This window comes from Sturnus vulgaris, chromosome 13 (assembly GCF_052056855.1).
Source record: "Sturnus vulgaris isolate bStuVul1 chromosome 13, bStuVul1.hap1, whole genome shotgun sequence".
Classification (NCBI taxonomy): Eukaryota; Metazoa; Chordata; class Aves; order Passeriformes; family Sturnidae; genus Sturnus; species Sturnus vulgaris.
The window spans coordinates 1184197-1200577 of NC_142255.1; the positions used below are offsets into that span (position 1 = coordinate 1184197).

The 16381-nt window shown below is 52.5% G+C and overlaps 2 protein-coding genes across 10 annotated transcripts in view; one reads left to right on the top strand and one right to left on the bottom strand.

Moving 5' to 3' along the window:
* Positions 1 to 4822: 4822 nt before the first annotated feature.
* Positions 4823 to 8289, top strand: NR2E3 (nuclear receptor subfamily 2 group E member 3). The gene is made up of 8 exons (XM_014889985.1): positions 4823 to 4880; positions 5906 to 6056; positions 6756 to 6859; positions 6944 to 7192; positions 7278 to 7459; positions 7668 to 7899; positions 7976 to 8081; positions 8157 to 8289. The coding sequence occupies exons 1-8, from the start codon at positions 4823 to 4825 to the stop codon at positions 8287 to 8289; spliced, it is 1215 nt and encodes a 404-aa protein (XP_014745471.1).
* A 1718-nt stretch (positions 8290 to 10007) lies between these two features.
* MYO9A (myosin IXA) overlaps positions 10008 to 16381 on the bottom strand; it is a 174393-nt gene continuing 168019 nt past the window's right edge. For all 9 annotated transcript variants that reach the window (XM_088172833.1, XM_088172836.1, XM_088172835.1 and 6 more), the window contains 3 exons: positions 14201 to 14403; positions 13885 to 14027; positions 10008 to 13466 (listed from right to left, as the gene is read on the bottom strand). In XM_088172833.1, the coding sequence (XP_088028959.1) occupies positions 12985 to 13466; positions 13885 to 14027; positions 14201 to 14403 (828 nt within the window). In that variant the 3' untranslated portion in view covers positions 10008 to 12984. The remainder of the gene's footprint in view (positions 13467 to 13884; positions 14028 to 14200; positions 14404 to 16381) is intronic.

Below are 16381 nucleotides of genomic sequence, written 5' to 3' on the forward strand. Positions count from 1 at the left end.
TGCCGTGCTTAGCCACGATGCCTGATGGTGACGTCCCTGAGCTGCCTGCAGGGCAAAGTGGACTCTATACCCCATGTCCCTTCCATGGAGATGTCCCCGTGCCATGACACCTCCTGGGGCTCACCTTCCAGGTGGATGATCTCCCCATCACCGCAGTAGATGCCAGCGTGGGCACCCCACCAGCCAGGGCCCCCAGAGGCCAGTGGGAAGAGGAAGAGGTCCCCGAGCTGGGGCTCAGCCACCCCGTTGGGGACCATATTGAAGTGTTGTCCCAGCAGCCCCTCGCAGAGGAAGAACCCTGCCGTGGTCACTGCCCCAGTCACTGCCTGGGGACCCAGCCATGTTTCAGGGCCACCGGTGCCCTGGGGACACTGGCAGCATCACTGACCTGCTGGCTTATGCCACATCCTTGGTGGCTTAAGCACAGCTTGGGTCTAGGGTCTCCATGGATGGAAACCCTCTGGGAAGGGGCTGCCTCCCCTAGGTGCTGAAGCACCCGTAGGTGCCGAGGAAAAAGCAGGGTATACAGGATTCATCCCAGTTGTGCCAGGGGTGAGACAGGCAGTGTAGGGCACAGGGGCAATGCCAGCACTTACCTGCCTGGAGCTGCCCACCTGGAGGGACAGACACCTTGCATCAGCCACAGTGGCACCTGTGTCATGGCTCAGTCCTGGCCTGGGCTGCTGCCACCCCCTGCCCAAGCACCTGGCTGGGATTCTCATGCCAGCACCCCCAAACCTGCCATACCCAGGAGTCCAGCCAGTGCCAGGGCTGGAGGAACAGCCAGTCCGGGGCTTGCAGGGTCTGAAGGAAGGAGCTCACCTGTGGGGAGAGGGGGCAGGGCAAGACGAGGAAGGGCCTGTCTGCTTCTGACACCCATCCCCTGCCACCACCCATCTCTGCCAGCAGTCCAGTCTAGCCCAGCCTCCTAGGCCACACATCTCCCTCCCCCCCTGCCCAGACCCAGCACCAGGCAGGTCCCTGCTGTGGGGTCCAGGGGCACTGGGTACCATGGCAGAGGAGTGGGATCACCTGGATGCAGGTGTCCTTCCTTCCGACTCCCCCTTTACCTGGGCGAGGAGATTCATCTGCAAGGAGAAAACACGATGTCCCACGAGCTGGGGACAGGTATTCCATACCTCGGGGACTTCTCTGTCCCCACAGTTGTGGTGACATGTCACCCTGCTGAAACCCAAGCTGCAGCCTCAGTGCTCGTTCTGTGCCCTGCTGCTTCACCTTGGGGTCCCCTCACTCCACTGTTTCCCAAGCTGCTGCTGCTCCAAAGGTGGCTGCGGGGCAGGACCTCAGCCCACCCCAGCAAGCACCACGGTGGCTCTTGGCACTGGCACGTGGCTCCACCAGTGCCTGGGAATGTGCCCAGACCGGCTGCACCGTGGCACTGTGCCCATCTTGTAGGGCCAGTCCCAGGGGGACAAACCCAACCTGGTGTGACATTTCATCCACAAACGTCTTGAGTGACCCCAAAGGAAACAGCCCTGTGGCCACAATGCCCTGGTAACCAGCGAACACTAGGCTTATGACAAATCACCTCTTGGTGCCAAAACCCACTGGCCCTGGGGGGCCATCAGTCTGTACCCAGCACTATGTCCTAGGGATGGCAACCGGCCTGGCCCCAGCCCTGTCGCCCCAGAATGGTGCATGCCCGGGGTCAGCTCCAGAATCACATTAAACTTTAATCCTGGTGCCGAAGGTCAGTGAAGGCTTTAGCAGGGCTCAGGTGGGTGACTGTCACCCTCTGTCATCGGGCAACCTCCAAAGAATCATTTATCAAGGAGCCTCCAATAGACAAGAGCTGAATAAACAGGTGAAACCCGAGCCTGGCCTGGACCCAGCTCAGTGCAGGCGGCCACATTAACCCTTCCCAGCCACCTACAGTCCCACATCCACCCTTCCAGAACTACATGTTATCTTCTTGTTAATCTTGTCCCCTTCTGATCCTGGTCTCTGTTGTCCTGTCCACGTGTACCCATCACACCCTTCTCATTCCCATCCTCCCCTCCCAGTCCCCAATATCCCATCTCAGTCCTTATTATCCCCTCATGATCTCCATCCACCCCTGTTGCATCTCTCTTCCCCTTCATAATCTCCATCACACCTTCCTGATCCCCATCATCCTCACATGGTCCCTATTGTCATGTCCTGGTCTCAACCATTCCTTCCCGGTCACTGCTGTCACCTACTGCTCTCCACATTTGTCATTGTCTCCGGGTCACCATCAAAACATCCAGGTTGTCCCCTCCTGATCCTCATTATTGCCTCCCAGTCCTCATCACCTCCTCCTTGTTCCCATCAACCCCTCCTGATCCTTGTGGTCACCTCTTAGTCCCCATCATCTCCCCTTCCTCCCCCATTGGCTTCTCTTGGTCTCCATCATTCCCTCCTGGCCTCCAATATCTCCCCTTGGTCCCCAGTATCCCTCCTGATTCCCATCATATTCTCTTTGTCCCCATTGTCTACTCCTTGTCCTCACTGTCCTGTCCCATTCCCCACCACTCCATGCTGTCACCAGGAGGAGTGGGACTGCCAGGACAGTATTGCTTCCCTGGATCACTCAATGTCCCCAGCCAAGCTCTCCCTGGCCAGGGTGCATCCACCAGCTCCCCACAGCCAGTGGGATTAGGGTGACTGGAGCCCTGGGGCTGCTCCTGACCGCAGGAGCATGGCCAGCATCTTTGGGTAATTAGTAAATTACTAATTAAACACTCTCTGCCTGCTGGAGGGAAGGGGGGCAGATCCCAAGGTTTTAGGCTGGGTAATCCCATGGCATCTGCCCCAGCATCTGTCACTGAGCCGAGTCACGACCCTGCCTCGGGCTTTAACATTTGCTCCTTCACCCCCACCCACCACCCACAGCCCCTGGGCCGTGGCCTTAGGCCTGCTTATGTCGCACCCAAAGCAAGCTGGGTTGGGCTCCCATGAGTGCCCAGTTGGGTGCTCATGGAGCCCTCATCCCTGGGAAGAGGACAGGGTGCTGCTTCACGGGGACCTCCCATAGGAGCAGCACCCAGCTGGGTGTAATGGAGAAACGGGGTGGGAAACCATATTTTTGCAATTATTGGCTTTCCTGGGGGTGCTGATGATTGGCTGGCAGCAGATGGTTGGCCTAGCTAATCCCCCTCCCAAATCCCTGCTCCAGAGCTGGCTTTTACCAAACGGTGAGGAGGGGATGGGCAAATTAGCCAACTCAGCTGTATTGCCATGCTGCCTTCTCCCCTCTGCCGCCTGTGTCCCCATGGGTGGGCTGGCATGCTGGGATGCAGGTATTCCTGGCACCCCCAGGTCGGGCACTGGGGGGTGTTTCACCCATGGGTGTGAGGTGTGGAGGCACCCAAGGGCCAGGCAGGGAGGTGACAGCTTGCTCCCTCCGCATTAGCCCAGCGTCATAATTCTGCCGCAGGAGGAGGCAGCCACTGCCGCAGATGGTGGCAGTCAGAGATCTGGGTCAGGACAGGGGGCTGTGGGTGGGACAGGGGACCCTGGGGAATGGGGGATCCCAGCGTGGGAGGGGTCTGGGGGCAGAGGGCATGGAGCCATGGTGCAGGCAGGGATGGGGTCATGGTGCAGGCAGGGATGGAAGGATTTTGGAGCAATGTAGAAGGGTGACGGTATGTTGCTGCACACGGGAACACCGACACATGGTGCGGGCAAGGCTGATAAAGCGAGCCACAGTGCAGACAGTTAAGATGAAGAAACGCTTCAGGCAAAAGGGATGGAAGTAGGTTGTAGGCAGGAGGATGGAGCCATGCTGCAGGCAGGACAATGCAGGAATGCTGCAGGCAGCGGAGATGAAGCCACACATCAGTCAGGGATGCCGGAGGGGTGACCCCCAGCCCCTGGATCCAGTGGAGTCACTGCTGCCAGCCCTCAGCAGGGACCTGCTGCCAGTGCGTGTCCCCTGGGACACCTTCAGAGCATCAACACCCCTGAGACCCTCTGGAAGGGGCTCAGCAGGCCGGGAACCTCTGTCCTCAACCTGGCCCATCCCTGGGGACAAGCTGGGCCCGTGACGGTGGCCACTCGCCACCCCCCTGAGCGGGGCGGGCGGGGGCGGGGGGGGGGCTTTGGTTTAGCGGCTAAAGCCCACAAATCCCAAATTGTGCTGCCCTGTCACCTCGAGGGTTTAGCGGTGGTTGCGTAACCCCGGGGGCCACTTGGCCCCCACCCTCTGCGGTGTCAGCAGCCCCAACATCCGTGGGGGCCCCCGTCCCCGGGAGAGGATGCTGAGGCACAGCGGGGCCCCTACCGAGCATCCCCCTCCCCTCGCCATCAGGGCCTGTAATTAATTACTTGGGGGCAGGGAAATTACCCCCCTTAATTACCACTTTTCGTTATTCCCCTCTAACCGCCTTAGTGAAGGGCTTATGCGCTTACAGGACCTGGTGGGTCCCGAGGGTAGGACGATACATATGGGGGGTCTCAGCCCATCTCCCACCTCTGCCGCAATCTCGGCCTCGCAGTGCTTGGGGGGCACTGGCAGGGAGGCACCTCCACTGTGCCCGCGGCGGCACGGGGGGGTGGCTTGGGTGTCGCGGGGTTTAGGGTTACAGGGCTGGGGCTCAGCACCTTTTTAATTCTTCATCGCGTGGCTGATTGATCCCCCCCGCCCCACGCAGACACTAAAGATTAAGAGGGTGACAAAGAGGCGGCTGCTTACACAGCGCCCGCCGCTAAGCCGCCTTGAAGAGAGCAAGGCAAGAGCCCCGCTGGCCGCAGAGCTGTCGGAGCGCCCAGCGCCTGGCCAGACCCTCCGCAGGGATCCAGAGGGACAGGACAGGGATAGGTCAGGAACGCCGGGTGCGGGATGGCTGCGTCCCCGGCGGGGTCGGTGGTGAGCGCCGGGCTGGATGAGAGTGCCACGGGTAAGAGGTAGTTCCGCTGAGCCGGGTGCGATACGGAGGGACATGGGTTTTTCTGTGGGATGGCCGGGCCCCCGCTGTGGTCATTCCCCAAGATGTCTGGGAGTCTTCTTCATGGATCTCCTCTGGGATATTTGGAATCCCCGTAATGGTCAATCACCGAGATACTTGGGGTCCTCCATTGCAGTTTTTCTCTGAGATGCCTGGGATCATTATGGCCTTCTTTTGAATGCCTTTAGTCCCCATCGTGGTCCTTCTCTGAGATATCTGGGGGTCCCTATTTTGGTTCATCTCCAAGACACCCAGTGTCCCCATCATAGTTGTTTGGGATGTTTGGGTTCTCCATTGCCAGCCTTCTCCAGAATGGCTGCCCTTCTCTTCATGGTTCTTATCCTGGGTGCCTAGGGTCCCCATCATAGGGATGCCTCTGGTCTTCAGCTGTCATCCTTCTCCAAGATGCTGAGTCCCTCTCATGGTCCTTCCCTAGGCCAGGATGCCTGCAGTGCCCAACCCTCTCCATGGTATCCATGGTCCTCATTTGTGTTCCTTCTTCAGGATTTCTGGGGTACCCAGTCAAAACCCTCTCCTGGATATCCTTGGTCCCTGACCATTCACTAGGATCTCCAGAGTTCCCTGCTGTGACTCTTGTCTAGGGTGCCTCATGTTTCCAGAGCTGTCCCTTCTCCAGGACACCTCCCATCCCTTATTGCAGCCCTTCTCTGGGATGCTCAGTCCCCTTCCTGGGACCCCTGGTGTCCCCATCCCTAAGAACACCATTTCATCCCTTTTTTTATTTTTCAAAATTCCTATGAGAGCTCATCCTGCATCACTCTGTTTGCTGGGGTGTGGGAAGATGGTGAACCCCGTGTGGAGTCCCTGAGGTGTCACCATTCATCTCTGGGCTGAACCAGCTGAGACAGGGGCCACCTCATCTCCAGGATGCTGGGAGGCAGCAGGGTCTGGTGGGCGAGATGAGGGTTATTGGGATGCCCAGAGTCAACCCAGACATGACGGTTCCACTTGCACAGGGCTGAGCCCGGCCCCCGGGAAAGAGCTGAGCCCGGTGCTGCTGTGCAAGGTGTGCGGGGACACAAGCAGTGGGAAGCACTATGGAATCTACGCCTGCAACGGGTGCAGCGGCTTCTTCAAGCGCAGTGTCCGCAGGAAGCTCATCTACAGGTGGGAACAGGCGTGGGAGTCCCATGGGACAGGGAATGGGGGGAGGGCAGCCAGAGGGGCAGGGACCCTGCGGATGGGCGTCCAGGGAGGCAAGAACCAGGGTCCCATGGACAGACACCATGGAGGAAAGGACACCCCGCAAGGCAGGGACCCCAGGAATGACCACCTAGGGAGTCAGAGATCCAGAGGATGGACACAGTGGGGCAGGAGTGGGGGGAACAGGCACCTAGCAGAGCAGGAACCCCATGGAATGGGGCACCCAGCAAGGAAGAGATGGATGCCCTGTGTGACAGGGACCTTGCAGATGGATACACAGCAGGACAGAGAGCTTGGGGGCAGGCACTCAGTGGGGTAGGGTACCCTGGGATCGACACTCAGCAAGCCAGGGACCCCAGGGCATGGGCAATGGGTGAGGCAGGGGAACACGCAGGCGACAGACGGGCAGGGGGAGAGGCACCTGTGGAGAGGGTGTCCAGAGCCCCCTGATGGGGCCAAAACACCCATTGAGGCAGAGCATTCACTGGGACAGGGCACCCACTGGGGACAGAACAACTCATGGGGACAGGGTGCCCACAGTGGTGGGGTGCTTGTTGAGTGGAGGGAACCCATGGAAGGAGACATGGTACCTATGGGAGAGGACCCTCCTCGGGGACAGGGGCCACCTCAGGGGCTGCAGCCAGGTGCTACCTCTCCCCATAGGTGCCAGGCGGGGACGGGACTGTGCCCAGTGGACAAGGCTCACCGCAACCAGTGCCAGGCCTGCCGGCTCAAGAAGTGCCTGCAGGCTGGCATGAACAAGGACGGTAAGGTGGGGGAGGACAAACAGTGATGAATAGCAGGGGGTGACAGCAGGGTGGCCGGTGCTGATGCCACCTTGTCTGCACCAGCTGTGCAGAACGAGCGCCAGCCCCGCAGCACAGCCCAGGTCCAGCTGGACAGCATCCAGCTGGATGCTGAACTTCCCCCCGAGCACGTGGCCACCACATGTGAGGTCCCCCCATCACCCTGTCCGGCTCCTCGTGGTCCCGGTGCCGCTGTCACTCTGGGTCCCCAAACGCCCACTCCACCCACCAACCATCGCTTCATGGCCAGCCTGATGACAGCCGAGACCTGCGCCAAGCTGGAGCCTGAGGATGGTGAGCGGCTGCCAGTGGAGAGAGGGGTGGGCAGCAGATGTCCCCATGGTGTGGTGACAACCAGTGTCCTCTTCCACTCCTGCAGCTGATGAGACGGTGGATGTGACGGGCAGTGAGCCGGAGCGGGCGGCTGGCGAGTACCAGGTGGCACCATACCCGGCAGCCAGCCCTGAAAACATTTATGAGACCTCAGCACGTCTCCTCTTCATGGCTGTGAAATGGGCCAAGAACCTGCCTGTCTTCTCCAACCTGCCCTTCCGTGACCAGGTGGGGTTGGCAATCTCCACGAGGAGTTGGGGATCTGCCCATGGGGCAAAAGGAACCCCCAAAAAAGTAGCAGCCAGTTGAGGTAGCTGGAGCATCTCCGCAACATTCTTAGGGTTCCCTTGCAGTTGCTCGTCAGCCCAACCAGCTGGGGTAGCTACAGGTCCTGGAGATTTTGGGAGTGACAGGGATTTTGGGGTTCCCTCCCCAGGTGATTCTGCTGGAGGAAGCATGGAGCGAGCTGTTCCTGCTCTGTGCCATCCAGTGGTCCATGCCTCTGGAGAGCTGCCCACTCCTGGCTGTCTCAGAGCCGGCCCCTGGGAAGCTGCTGCCAGCCACCCTGGACATGCGGGCGCTGCAGGAGACCCTTGGCCGCTTCAAGGCATTGGCCGTCGACCCCACGGAATTTGCCTGCATGAAGGCCGTGGTGCTCTTCAAACCAGGTGAGGCCACCCCCAGCACCCACCACTGGCCATCCCCCATGCCCCTCCCCAGCCTGTCACCCCCTTGTCCCTGCAGAGACCCGTGGCCTGAAGGACCCTGAGCAGGTGGAGAACCTGCAGGACCAGTCACAGGTGATGCTGGGCCAGCACAACCGTTCCCACTACCCTGGGCAACCTGTCAGGTACTGCTGTCCCCACGTCTTCACGGGTGACACCGGGGTGGGACACCCACCCATGGCCACCGCTCCATCCCCCAGGTTTGGGAAGCTGCTGCTGCTCCTCCCAGCGCTGCGCTTCATCTCCTCGGAGCGCGTGGAGCTGCTCTTCTTCCGCCGCACCATCGGCAACACCCCCATGGAGAAGCTGCTGTGTGACATGTTCAAGAACTGACCTCCCCGCTGTCACCCGGCTCGTTTGTCACCCTGCGCTGGCACCCCGTCACCCGCACACTGGGTTGCGAAGGTGCCCATGTATCCCACCTCTGGGGCAATGGCCAGGACTGTGGAATGCTGCTGGCAGCTGGGAGGTGGGACCAGCTCCCCTGGGAGTGGAAGGGGGATGTCCCCAAGTTAGTGCACAGTGCACTGGCAGCACCTCAGCGGGGTCCGTCCCGATGGTGTCCCAAATGCTGGAGGAACCCGGGCAAAGGCACCTCGGCACCATGAGGACCTGCTGCCACCCAGGGGTCACCAGCCTGGGGGGACGCTTACCCAGGGATGGTGCCAACCTGGGGCACGACATCAGCCAGGGATGACAAGGGCCAAGGGTGGTGCCACCTGGAGGTGACACCAGGCTGGGACATCCTCAGGTTGATCCCAGACCAGGGCTGACACTGGACAGGGGTGATCCCAGCCCGGGGTGACACGCGGTGACAGACCCTTGTCCCTGTGCTCCGGGGTCTCCCACTTGTGTCCCCCATTTTATACTCGGAATAAAGAGAGTTTTGCAGCCAGAGTCCCTGTGCAATGACTTGGATCCCCTTGGATGGGGGACTGGGGAGGACCAGCTGAATGTGAATAACCTGAGTAGGAATAAATAAAAATCAATAATCTGAATGTAAGTACCTTGAAAATAAATTATTTGAATGGAAAGAAACGAAATATAATTAAAATGAGTATAAATAATGTGAATTAAATAATCAATATAAGATAAATAGAAAAATAGGAATAAAAATAAAATGAAAATAAATAACCTGAAATTATCTGGATATAAAAAATATCAATATAAAGAATCCGTTTGGAACTATTCTATTTGAAAGAATCTGAATGAAATTATTTGAATAGAAATATAATGAAACGAAGTAAACTGAGATATTCTGAATAGAAATTAACTGAAAATAAACTATCTGAATATAAGTAGATGAATATGAATACTCTGACTGGATCAAATGGGAATTAAATAGTACAAATACAAAGAAAATGAAATTAAATAATCTTAATGGAAATAAAATGCATGTAAATTATTGGAATATAAATATCTGCTTTGAAATCACCTTAATTAAATAATCTGAATAGAAAGAAAATAAAACAAAGTAATCTGAAATAATATAAATAGAAATAAATTGAGAACAAACAAACTGCATATAAATAAGAGAAACATAATGAATCTCATTGGAAATCATCTGAATTAAATTATGAGGACAGAAATCAAATGAAATAATCTGAATAGAAATAAACTGGAAAGAAATTGTCTGAATATAAACAGTCTATCTAAAACTAATCTGAAATAATCTGAATACAGAAAAATTGAAAATAAATTATATAAATATGAATGAAATATAAATTATCCGATTAAAATAATTTGTATATAAATAATCTGTATATACATAAACAAAAATAATGTGAGTAACAAGTAAGAGAGATAGAAATTCTCTGAACATAAATAATGAGAATGTGAATAACCAGCATTAAACAACAGGAGGGAAGTGATCTGGAGCCCTGGCTCCCCATCCCATTTCCTCCATGCACACGGGATTGGGGTGTTGACCTGCTCCATACACATGGGGATCGGAAAAATCCACAACTTCATCACCCCATGGAAGGAATGGAATAAGCCCCAGCCTCCCGGGCTATGGGCAGGGGGTGGCAGGAACAGCGTCCCACTGGGAGTTCTTGGCCTTTGCAGCATGACTCTTTTATTTGTCTGTTTTTGTCAGTTTGTACAAGATTCCGAGCACGGGCGACGCGGGATAATATATCCTCTTACATACAGACTCTGTTTAGTTTACAAGCAGCGACTTTATAAATTACTTAGAAAACTTTTCATGAAAAATAACAATAGTTCCCCTTGCAGCCCTCCAGTAGTCAGTACATTCAGCCCTCTGAATACCCTCTGGGACCCCAAATCCTACCAGGGAAGGGCTGGGAAGGAGTGGGGGAGATGCTGGGGGAAGGGGACCCTGGGACGTGCCATTATCCCTCCAGTCCTGCTCAGCTCCAGCCAGAGCTGCATTTTATATTTATATATATATATGTATATATTTCTTTTACATGTGTTCTTCTTTATACATATAACCACAAATATATTATAGATAGATATATATATAAAGAAACATATTTTCTATATATTCTATATATATTCCATACATTTATCTATGTCAAGAAGTCTATTTTCTTTGTATATTTTCCCTACATTCCATACATTTTTATATATATGAAGAAATAGAGAAAATATATTTCTTTATATATACTATATATTTCCTTTATATATTTCTTTACAGAGAAATACACTCTTTATATAAAGAAATATATAAATATATGTGAAGAAACATATATAAACACATATTAAACATACATTAAATATGTTTAAATTATATAACATTAAATATGTTTCTACATAGAGAAGAAATACATTTGAATATATATAAAGTAATAAATATTCTTTATATATAGCACATATCTTTTATATACTTCCTTATATATAGAAATATGTAAAATATATACATAAGGAAATATATAACTAATTTCCTTTATAGACTTCTTTATATATAAATATATAAGCATATATACATAAAGAAATATGTATTCTTTATATATAGAATATCTTATATATTTATATATAAATACGTACTATATATAAGAAATAGAAAATACATAAATGTATTTAGTTTTAATATTATTTTATGTATTTTAAAATTATACACTATTTATTCTTTTGTGTGTATATTTTCTTTATATATAGAATATATATTTTTATATATGTTCTTTATATATATAAATTTCACTTACATCTATTTTCCTTATATAGAGATCAAATATATATAAGGAAAACAAATATATTCCAAAAGAAATTAGATACATATACATATACATACATATACATATATATATGCATATACATAGATTTATAGACATATATACATATACACACATAGATATGTATACATATATATGAGCATATATATATATATGTATGTATTTGCCTGAGCCAGAGCTGACGTCCCTGCTCCCATCCCACAGGGATGAGTCACTGAGGATGAGGCTGGACTCTTCACCTGTCCCCATGATCTCCTCCCCTGGGGCCATTTTAGGGGCAGTTCTGGGTTTTTCAGTTCAAGAGGCTCAAAAGGCTGGTTTGGCACCAAGCATTCGGATGCTCCTGGCAATCTCAGCTCCCAGAGAGTCTGGGGTGGCTCCCCAGCAGTTTCCACTGCTGTAGTCACCATCCACCCTTCCAGTGCATCTGGGTTGGTTCCCAAAGCCCTATTTTCCCCTCTGGAGCTGGGAAAATCCCATTTTTCCCCATGGATGGGGGTGATTGCCTTGGTCTTGCTCCACTCCCAGGAGGCAGCGCCGAGGCCAATGCTGTTCCCACTCTCCCTGTGGCATCTGTCACTTCCTCCGTTGGAAAATAATTAAAGATAACATGAAAAAGAAATCAAATTTCAAATATAAGGTAAAATGCAACCCAAATAAATAAACCATCCCTGGAATGGGCAGGGGGAGAGGGGACCAAAGAGCAGCTTGGCCAAACACAGGCATGCTGGGAAAAGACATAATACTCAGGAATGCTCAATATCTTGCTCAATTTTCCCCATTTTTGATGGCATTTTGGGAAAGGACGAGCCCCAGCCTGCCTAGGAGGACAGATCTAGCCTTTATAAATCAAATTAGCACCCTGGAGTTCCTAATTTTGCCTTTCCAGAGGTTTTCTGGTACCCAGAGCCTCTCCAGGTGCCACTGAGGATGATGATAAGATGACTGGGGAGGGATTGCAAGCTGAGTCATCAACTAGCATCATTAATTAATCCTGTGATGGGTTTTGATGGTCTAATTATACCGCCAGGGATTTCTTGCTGAAAATAAAACTCCAAGTTTTATTGAGTGAAGGCCAGTGACACCAAGGATGGCTCAGCCAATTGCTCCCCTCATCTCCAGCCCAATAATATTAATAATAATAATAGTAATAACAATAATAATAGTAAAAAAAGAAAAAAAAAACAAAACAAAAGAAGTTCTGTCTGGGGAAAAATATAAAAAAAATTTAAAAATATATATTTACACAAAACTCCAGGAACCAGCATATAAACAAATATCGCTTCAAGTAGTCCTCAATTATTATTAAGTATTATTATTTTTTAATACTGATGACCTCCAAAAAAAAAAACAACCATAGGAAAGATGGTTAGGTCTCATTAAAAAATAAAAAAACAAAGGGAAAAGGTGATTTTTGGCAGGTTTGAACACTTTTCCATGCACTCGGCGTTGGTGTGGATGAGGTGGTTAAAGCGTGGAGGGCTCGGCTGCAGTGGGGCCGGCTCGGGATGCTCCTGTGGGAGTTTTAGGCTTGGCTTGCTCCTACCAACAAGCGATGGCGATTCGGCACAAGGATTTGGCGGCGGATGCTCCGAGATGTGGGATGCTCCGAGGGGAAGGGCCAGGAGCCAGTCAGTGCCTCCCATCCCCACCCACCCCCTGGCCACCTGAAGGCCTCAACTCCCCACAAATCATTAAGGCCACCATTAAAACCCTTCCCTCCCGGCCTTTTTAATTAAGAATTCATCTCCTGGTGTTATCAAGGAAGCCATCAGAGTACTGCCAATGGGGAGGATGCCCCGGCATGGACGCGGCTCCAGGGTGGAACATCTCAGACCATGAACTCGTTGCTCCCCAGGAGGACAAGGGGTTGGGTGGCGGCGCAATCGGCCTCGGGGTTCCTCTTGTGTCCCCCTCCAGGCCCCCCATCTGGGGGCTCTTTGGTTTTTGGGGGGGAAGATTTCACACTCTTCAGTTTCTGTTTGCCTTTCTCTGGGTTGAAGGTCCCGCGCGTGGTGAACTGTGGCCGGTCCTCGGGATAATGGAGAGGCCCCGTCAGGCCCTCGGGGCTCGCTCGGCTTTCGGGGGCCTCACCGTGTCCCCCTGCTCGGTAGAAAGGCGATTTGGAGTACATCTGGAAGCGCTTCCGGGGCAGGTGGGGCAAGCAGGAGGTGGACGATTGGGAGGAGGAAGAAGAGGAGATGGGGGTGTCAGTTGGCTCCACCGGCTCCAGCCGCATCCTCGGGTGCCGTCGCAGCCGGCTCGGCCCCTCGGCCTTGGCAGGGCGCAGGGAGGTAAGTGCTACACTTCTCTCTGCAGGGGCAGAAGGACCATGGATGGTCAACACCCCGACATCACTCAGTATCCAGACACTCCTCTCCCTGGGGACACATGCAATTGAAGCCAGGGCAAATTGCCAGCATCTCCGTGGGGGCAGCATCATCCCAGACGATGTGGCAGCGCTGGAAGGATGTTCTCCTCCCCACCTCACCAACGCTGGCTGCTCCCACCCATTCCCCAAGGGCCACGTGCTTGAACCCTTAACCCTCTGCATACATTTAAACTGTCGACTTTAAATAAACTTGAAAATCCCAAATAACCCCACTGAAAGTGACAGAAAAACATGGTGGAAGGTGTCTCTGCCCATGGCAGGGAGATGGACCTCACGACTTTTGAAGGTCCCTTCCAACCCAAACCACTCCATCATAAACCCAAGAACAACTGGATTTACCTGAGCGATCGGAGATGGCTCCTTCGGAGTCGAAGTTCAGATTTTCAGAGCTGTCGGCTGTGCCGATGGAGGCTTCGGACTCAAGGGTTTCATCGTCGGAGGCGCGGGGTTCCAGTGTCAGCATCTCGAATGTCAGCTCCTCCCTGCAAAACCAACCAGCCCCATTGACCCAACGGGACTAAAAAGGTGGAGAGGAGAAAGGGGTGCACATGCACCTAGAGATCATGAAGGGGTGGAGCCCCCCAGTTATCAACCACATGATACCAAGCAACATCCAGAGGCTGGGGATGTGGCTTGAACCCTCAGCCAGACTCACTTTTCCTTCTGCAGGCTCTCAATCTGCTCAGTCAGCACCTTCTCCTCCTGCTGCATGGCCACCTGCTGCTGCTCTGTCACTTCCATCTCCATGGCCTCCTCACTGCTCAGGGTCTCCTCAGGGATGTCGGTCACCGAGGACAGGCGCCCAGGGACAGGGGATGCGGGGCTGGGGAAGGCGCCGCGCCGCACGCGTCCTTTGCCCTGAAGAGAGACAATGGTGTCACCATCACCAGCCGAGCTGATGGGGCAAACACTCAGGTGCCAACCACACTGCTCTCCCAAGGAGTGAAGAAGAAGGCCCCAGACATCGGTCCTCAGTGTGCTGCTGCTGGATGCACCCTGGACCCTCCAAAACCTCAGGCTGGGAGAAGTACCAGAAGGACTCAACACACTGGAGGGGATGGGGATGGAGGTGGTGAGGAAGGCAGTGCTGAGGATGATGCTGATGGACCAAGTGCAACTTGGTCCAGGTCCAGGCAAGCCCAGCTGGCACCAGGCTGGGTTCCCACAAAGCCCAGAGCCTGTGCGGTGGCTTTGGGTGGGAGCATCACCAAGGCTTTGATTTCAGGGTACCTGACTCCTATTTTATCCTTGGAAAAGTCTCACATCCTTCCCTCATCCACCCTTGGTACTTCCTGAGCATCACAAGGGTGTCACTGACCCCTTCAGCAAACAGGAACTCCCACCTAATTATGTTGTCCATGCCCTGCCATGTCTCATGTACAGGAGATCCAGAAACCAGGACCACTTCCAGTGGTCCATTGCAAGACAACCAATGTGGATCTCTGTGCCCACAGTTGAACTTGCTCTGATTTAATGCAGCTCTGAAGAACTATCTCATTTTTTTAATACTGAAACTGAAAAAGAAAAAGGAAGCAAATGGTAGTGGTACAGGTGAAGAGATACATGTGCAACTGTTTTAATCTTCTGAGGGCTACAGATCTGCTCCACAGAGCAGAAGAAAAGGAAGGATTTCTTGGGGATGAGGGACATGGCAGAGATTGAACAGCTTTTATTTAAAATCATTATCACGACCAGACATCTCATCTTAAAACAATCCAGATCTGACATGACCAGGACTGGGAGATGTCCATCACTTGCTACCCTCGCTTGACAACCATCACCCAGGAAGAACCGGCATCTCCTTGGGGTTGAAGAGCCTGTTGCAGCTCAGTTTTGCTCCCCCTGTTTAACCCCTGCAACTGTAGTACCCCTGAGTCTTCCTGACCATGCAACCAGAGCAGATTTTCCGGATAAAGGATTCTCCTTTTTTCCCCTTTAAAAGCCAGATTTCCTCCATTTTAGCCCTTTCACCTTTTAACGTCACATCTCAGAGATCTTTCTCTGTCAGCAAAGCCTCTCCTGTGCCCTGGTGTTCTTCTGATGACACTTTCACGTGGGCTCCTGAGCTGAATCACAGCTCCCTGAATCCTATTAGCCAAAAGCCCCAAGATCTCAAAGATCCCACTGGCTTGTGGACTTAAGCACCTGAGAAATGCCATACTCAGGGGAGCAGAGCTGAAATTTTGTTCTTCTCCACCTTCTGACACTCATGGATGTAGAAGAATGGGGGGAACCTGAGGGAATTTTCGTCATGGGCTGAGCCTATTAGGAAAGGAGACAGCCCTATGAGCATTTCCAAAATCCTGCAGGTGCTTTTCTTGCCTGTCACAATCTCATAGAACTCAAACTCAAGCTGGGATGGATTTAGGGAATAGAGGACTTTCCAGACTCCTCCTCATTCAAACCTGGGTGTCCAGACCTTGTGTTCAGGGTGGTGGTGCTCCTCCTCCAAGAAGGTGGAGGAGACCTTTGGATGCCTCGAGGTCTCCAAGGCATCCAAGCTGAGGGTTGTATTCACCATCTTCAGAAACAGCAGCGCTGTGAAAGCAACTTGATGCTGAAACGCACCCTGAGCGAGGAGAAGTTGAGGTGGGAAAGGAAGGGATGTGTCAAGCAAAGTAAAAAAGAGGGAAGCACAGGATGGAAAAAGAAAATAAAATAGAAAATGAAAGTAGGAAGGAAAAAGGGTTGGGAAGCGTATTTCTGAGGAGCTGTGTGCAGGCATGGCCGAGCGCCAGCCCCAAACTCCTGTGCCCGGGGGACCTGCTGGAGGAACGGCGGCTCTGAGGAGCGGCAGGAGCAGACAGGTCACGGACAATGGCCAGTGGGACAGAGC

Coding starts and splice junctions, on each gene's coding strand:
- NR2E3 (XM_014889985.1), top strand. CDS start 4,823: ATGGCTGCGTCCCCGGCGGGGTCGGTGGTGAGCGCCGGGCTGGATGAG. Junction 6,057..6,755: donor CGCAGGAAGCTCATCTACAG/GTGGGAACAGGC, acceptor CTCTCCCCATAG/GTGCCAGGCGGGGACGGGAC. Junction 7,193..7,277: donor CAAGCTGGAGCCTGAGGATG/GTGAGCGGCTGC, acceptor CCACTCCTGCAG/CTGATGAGACGGTGGATGTG.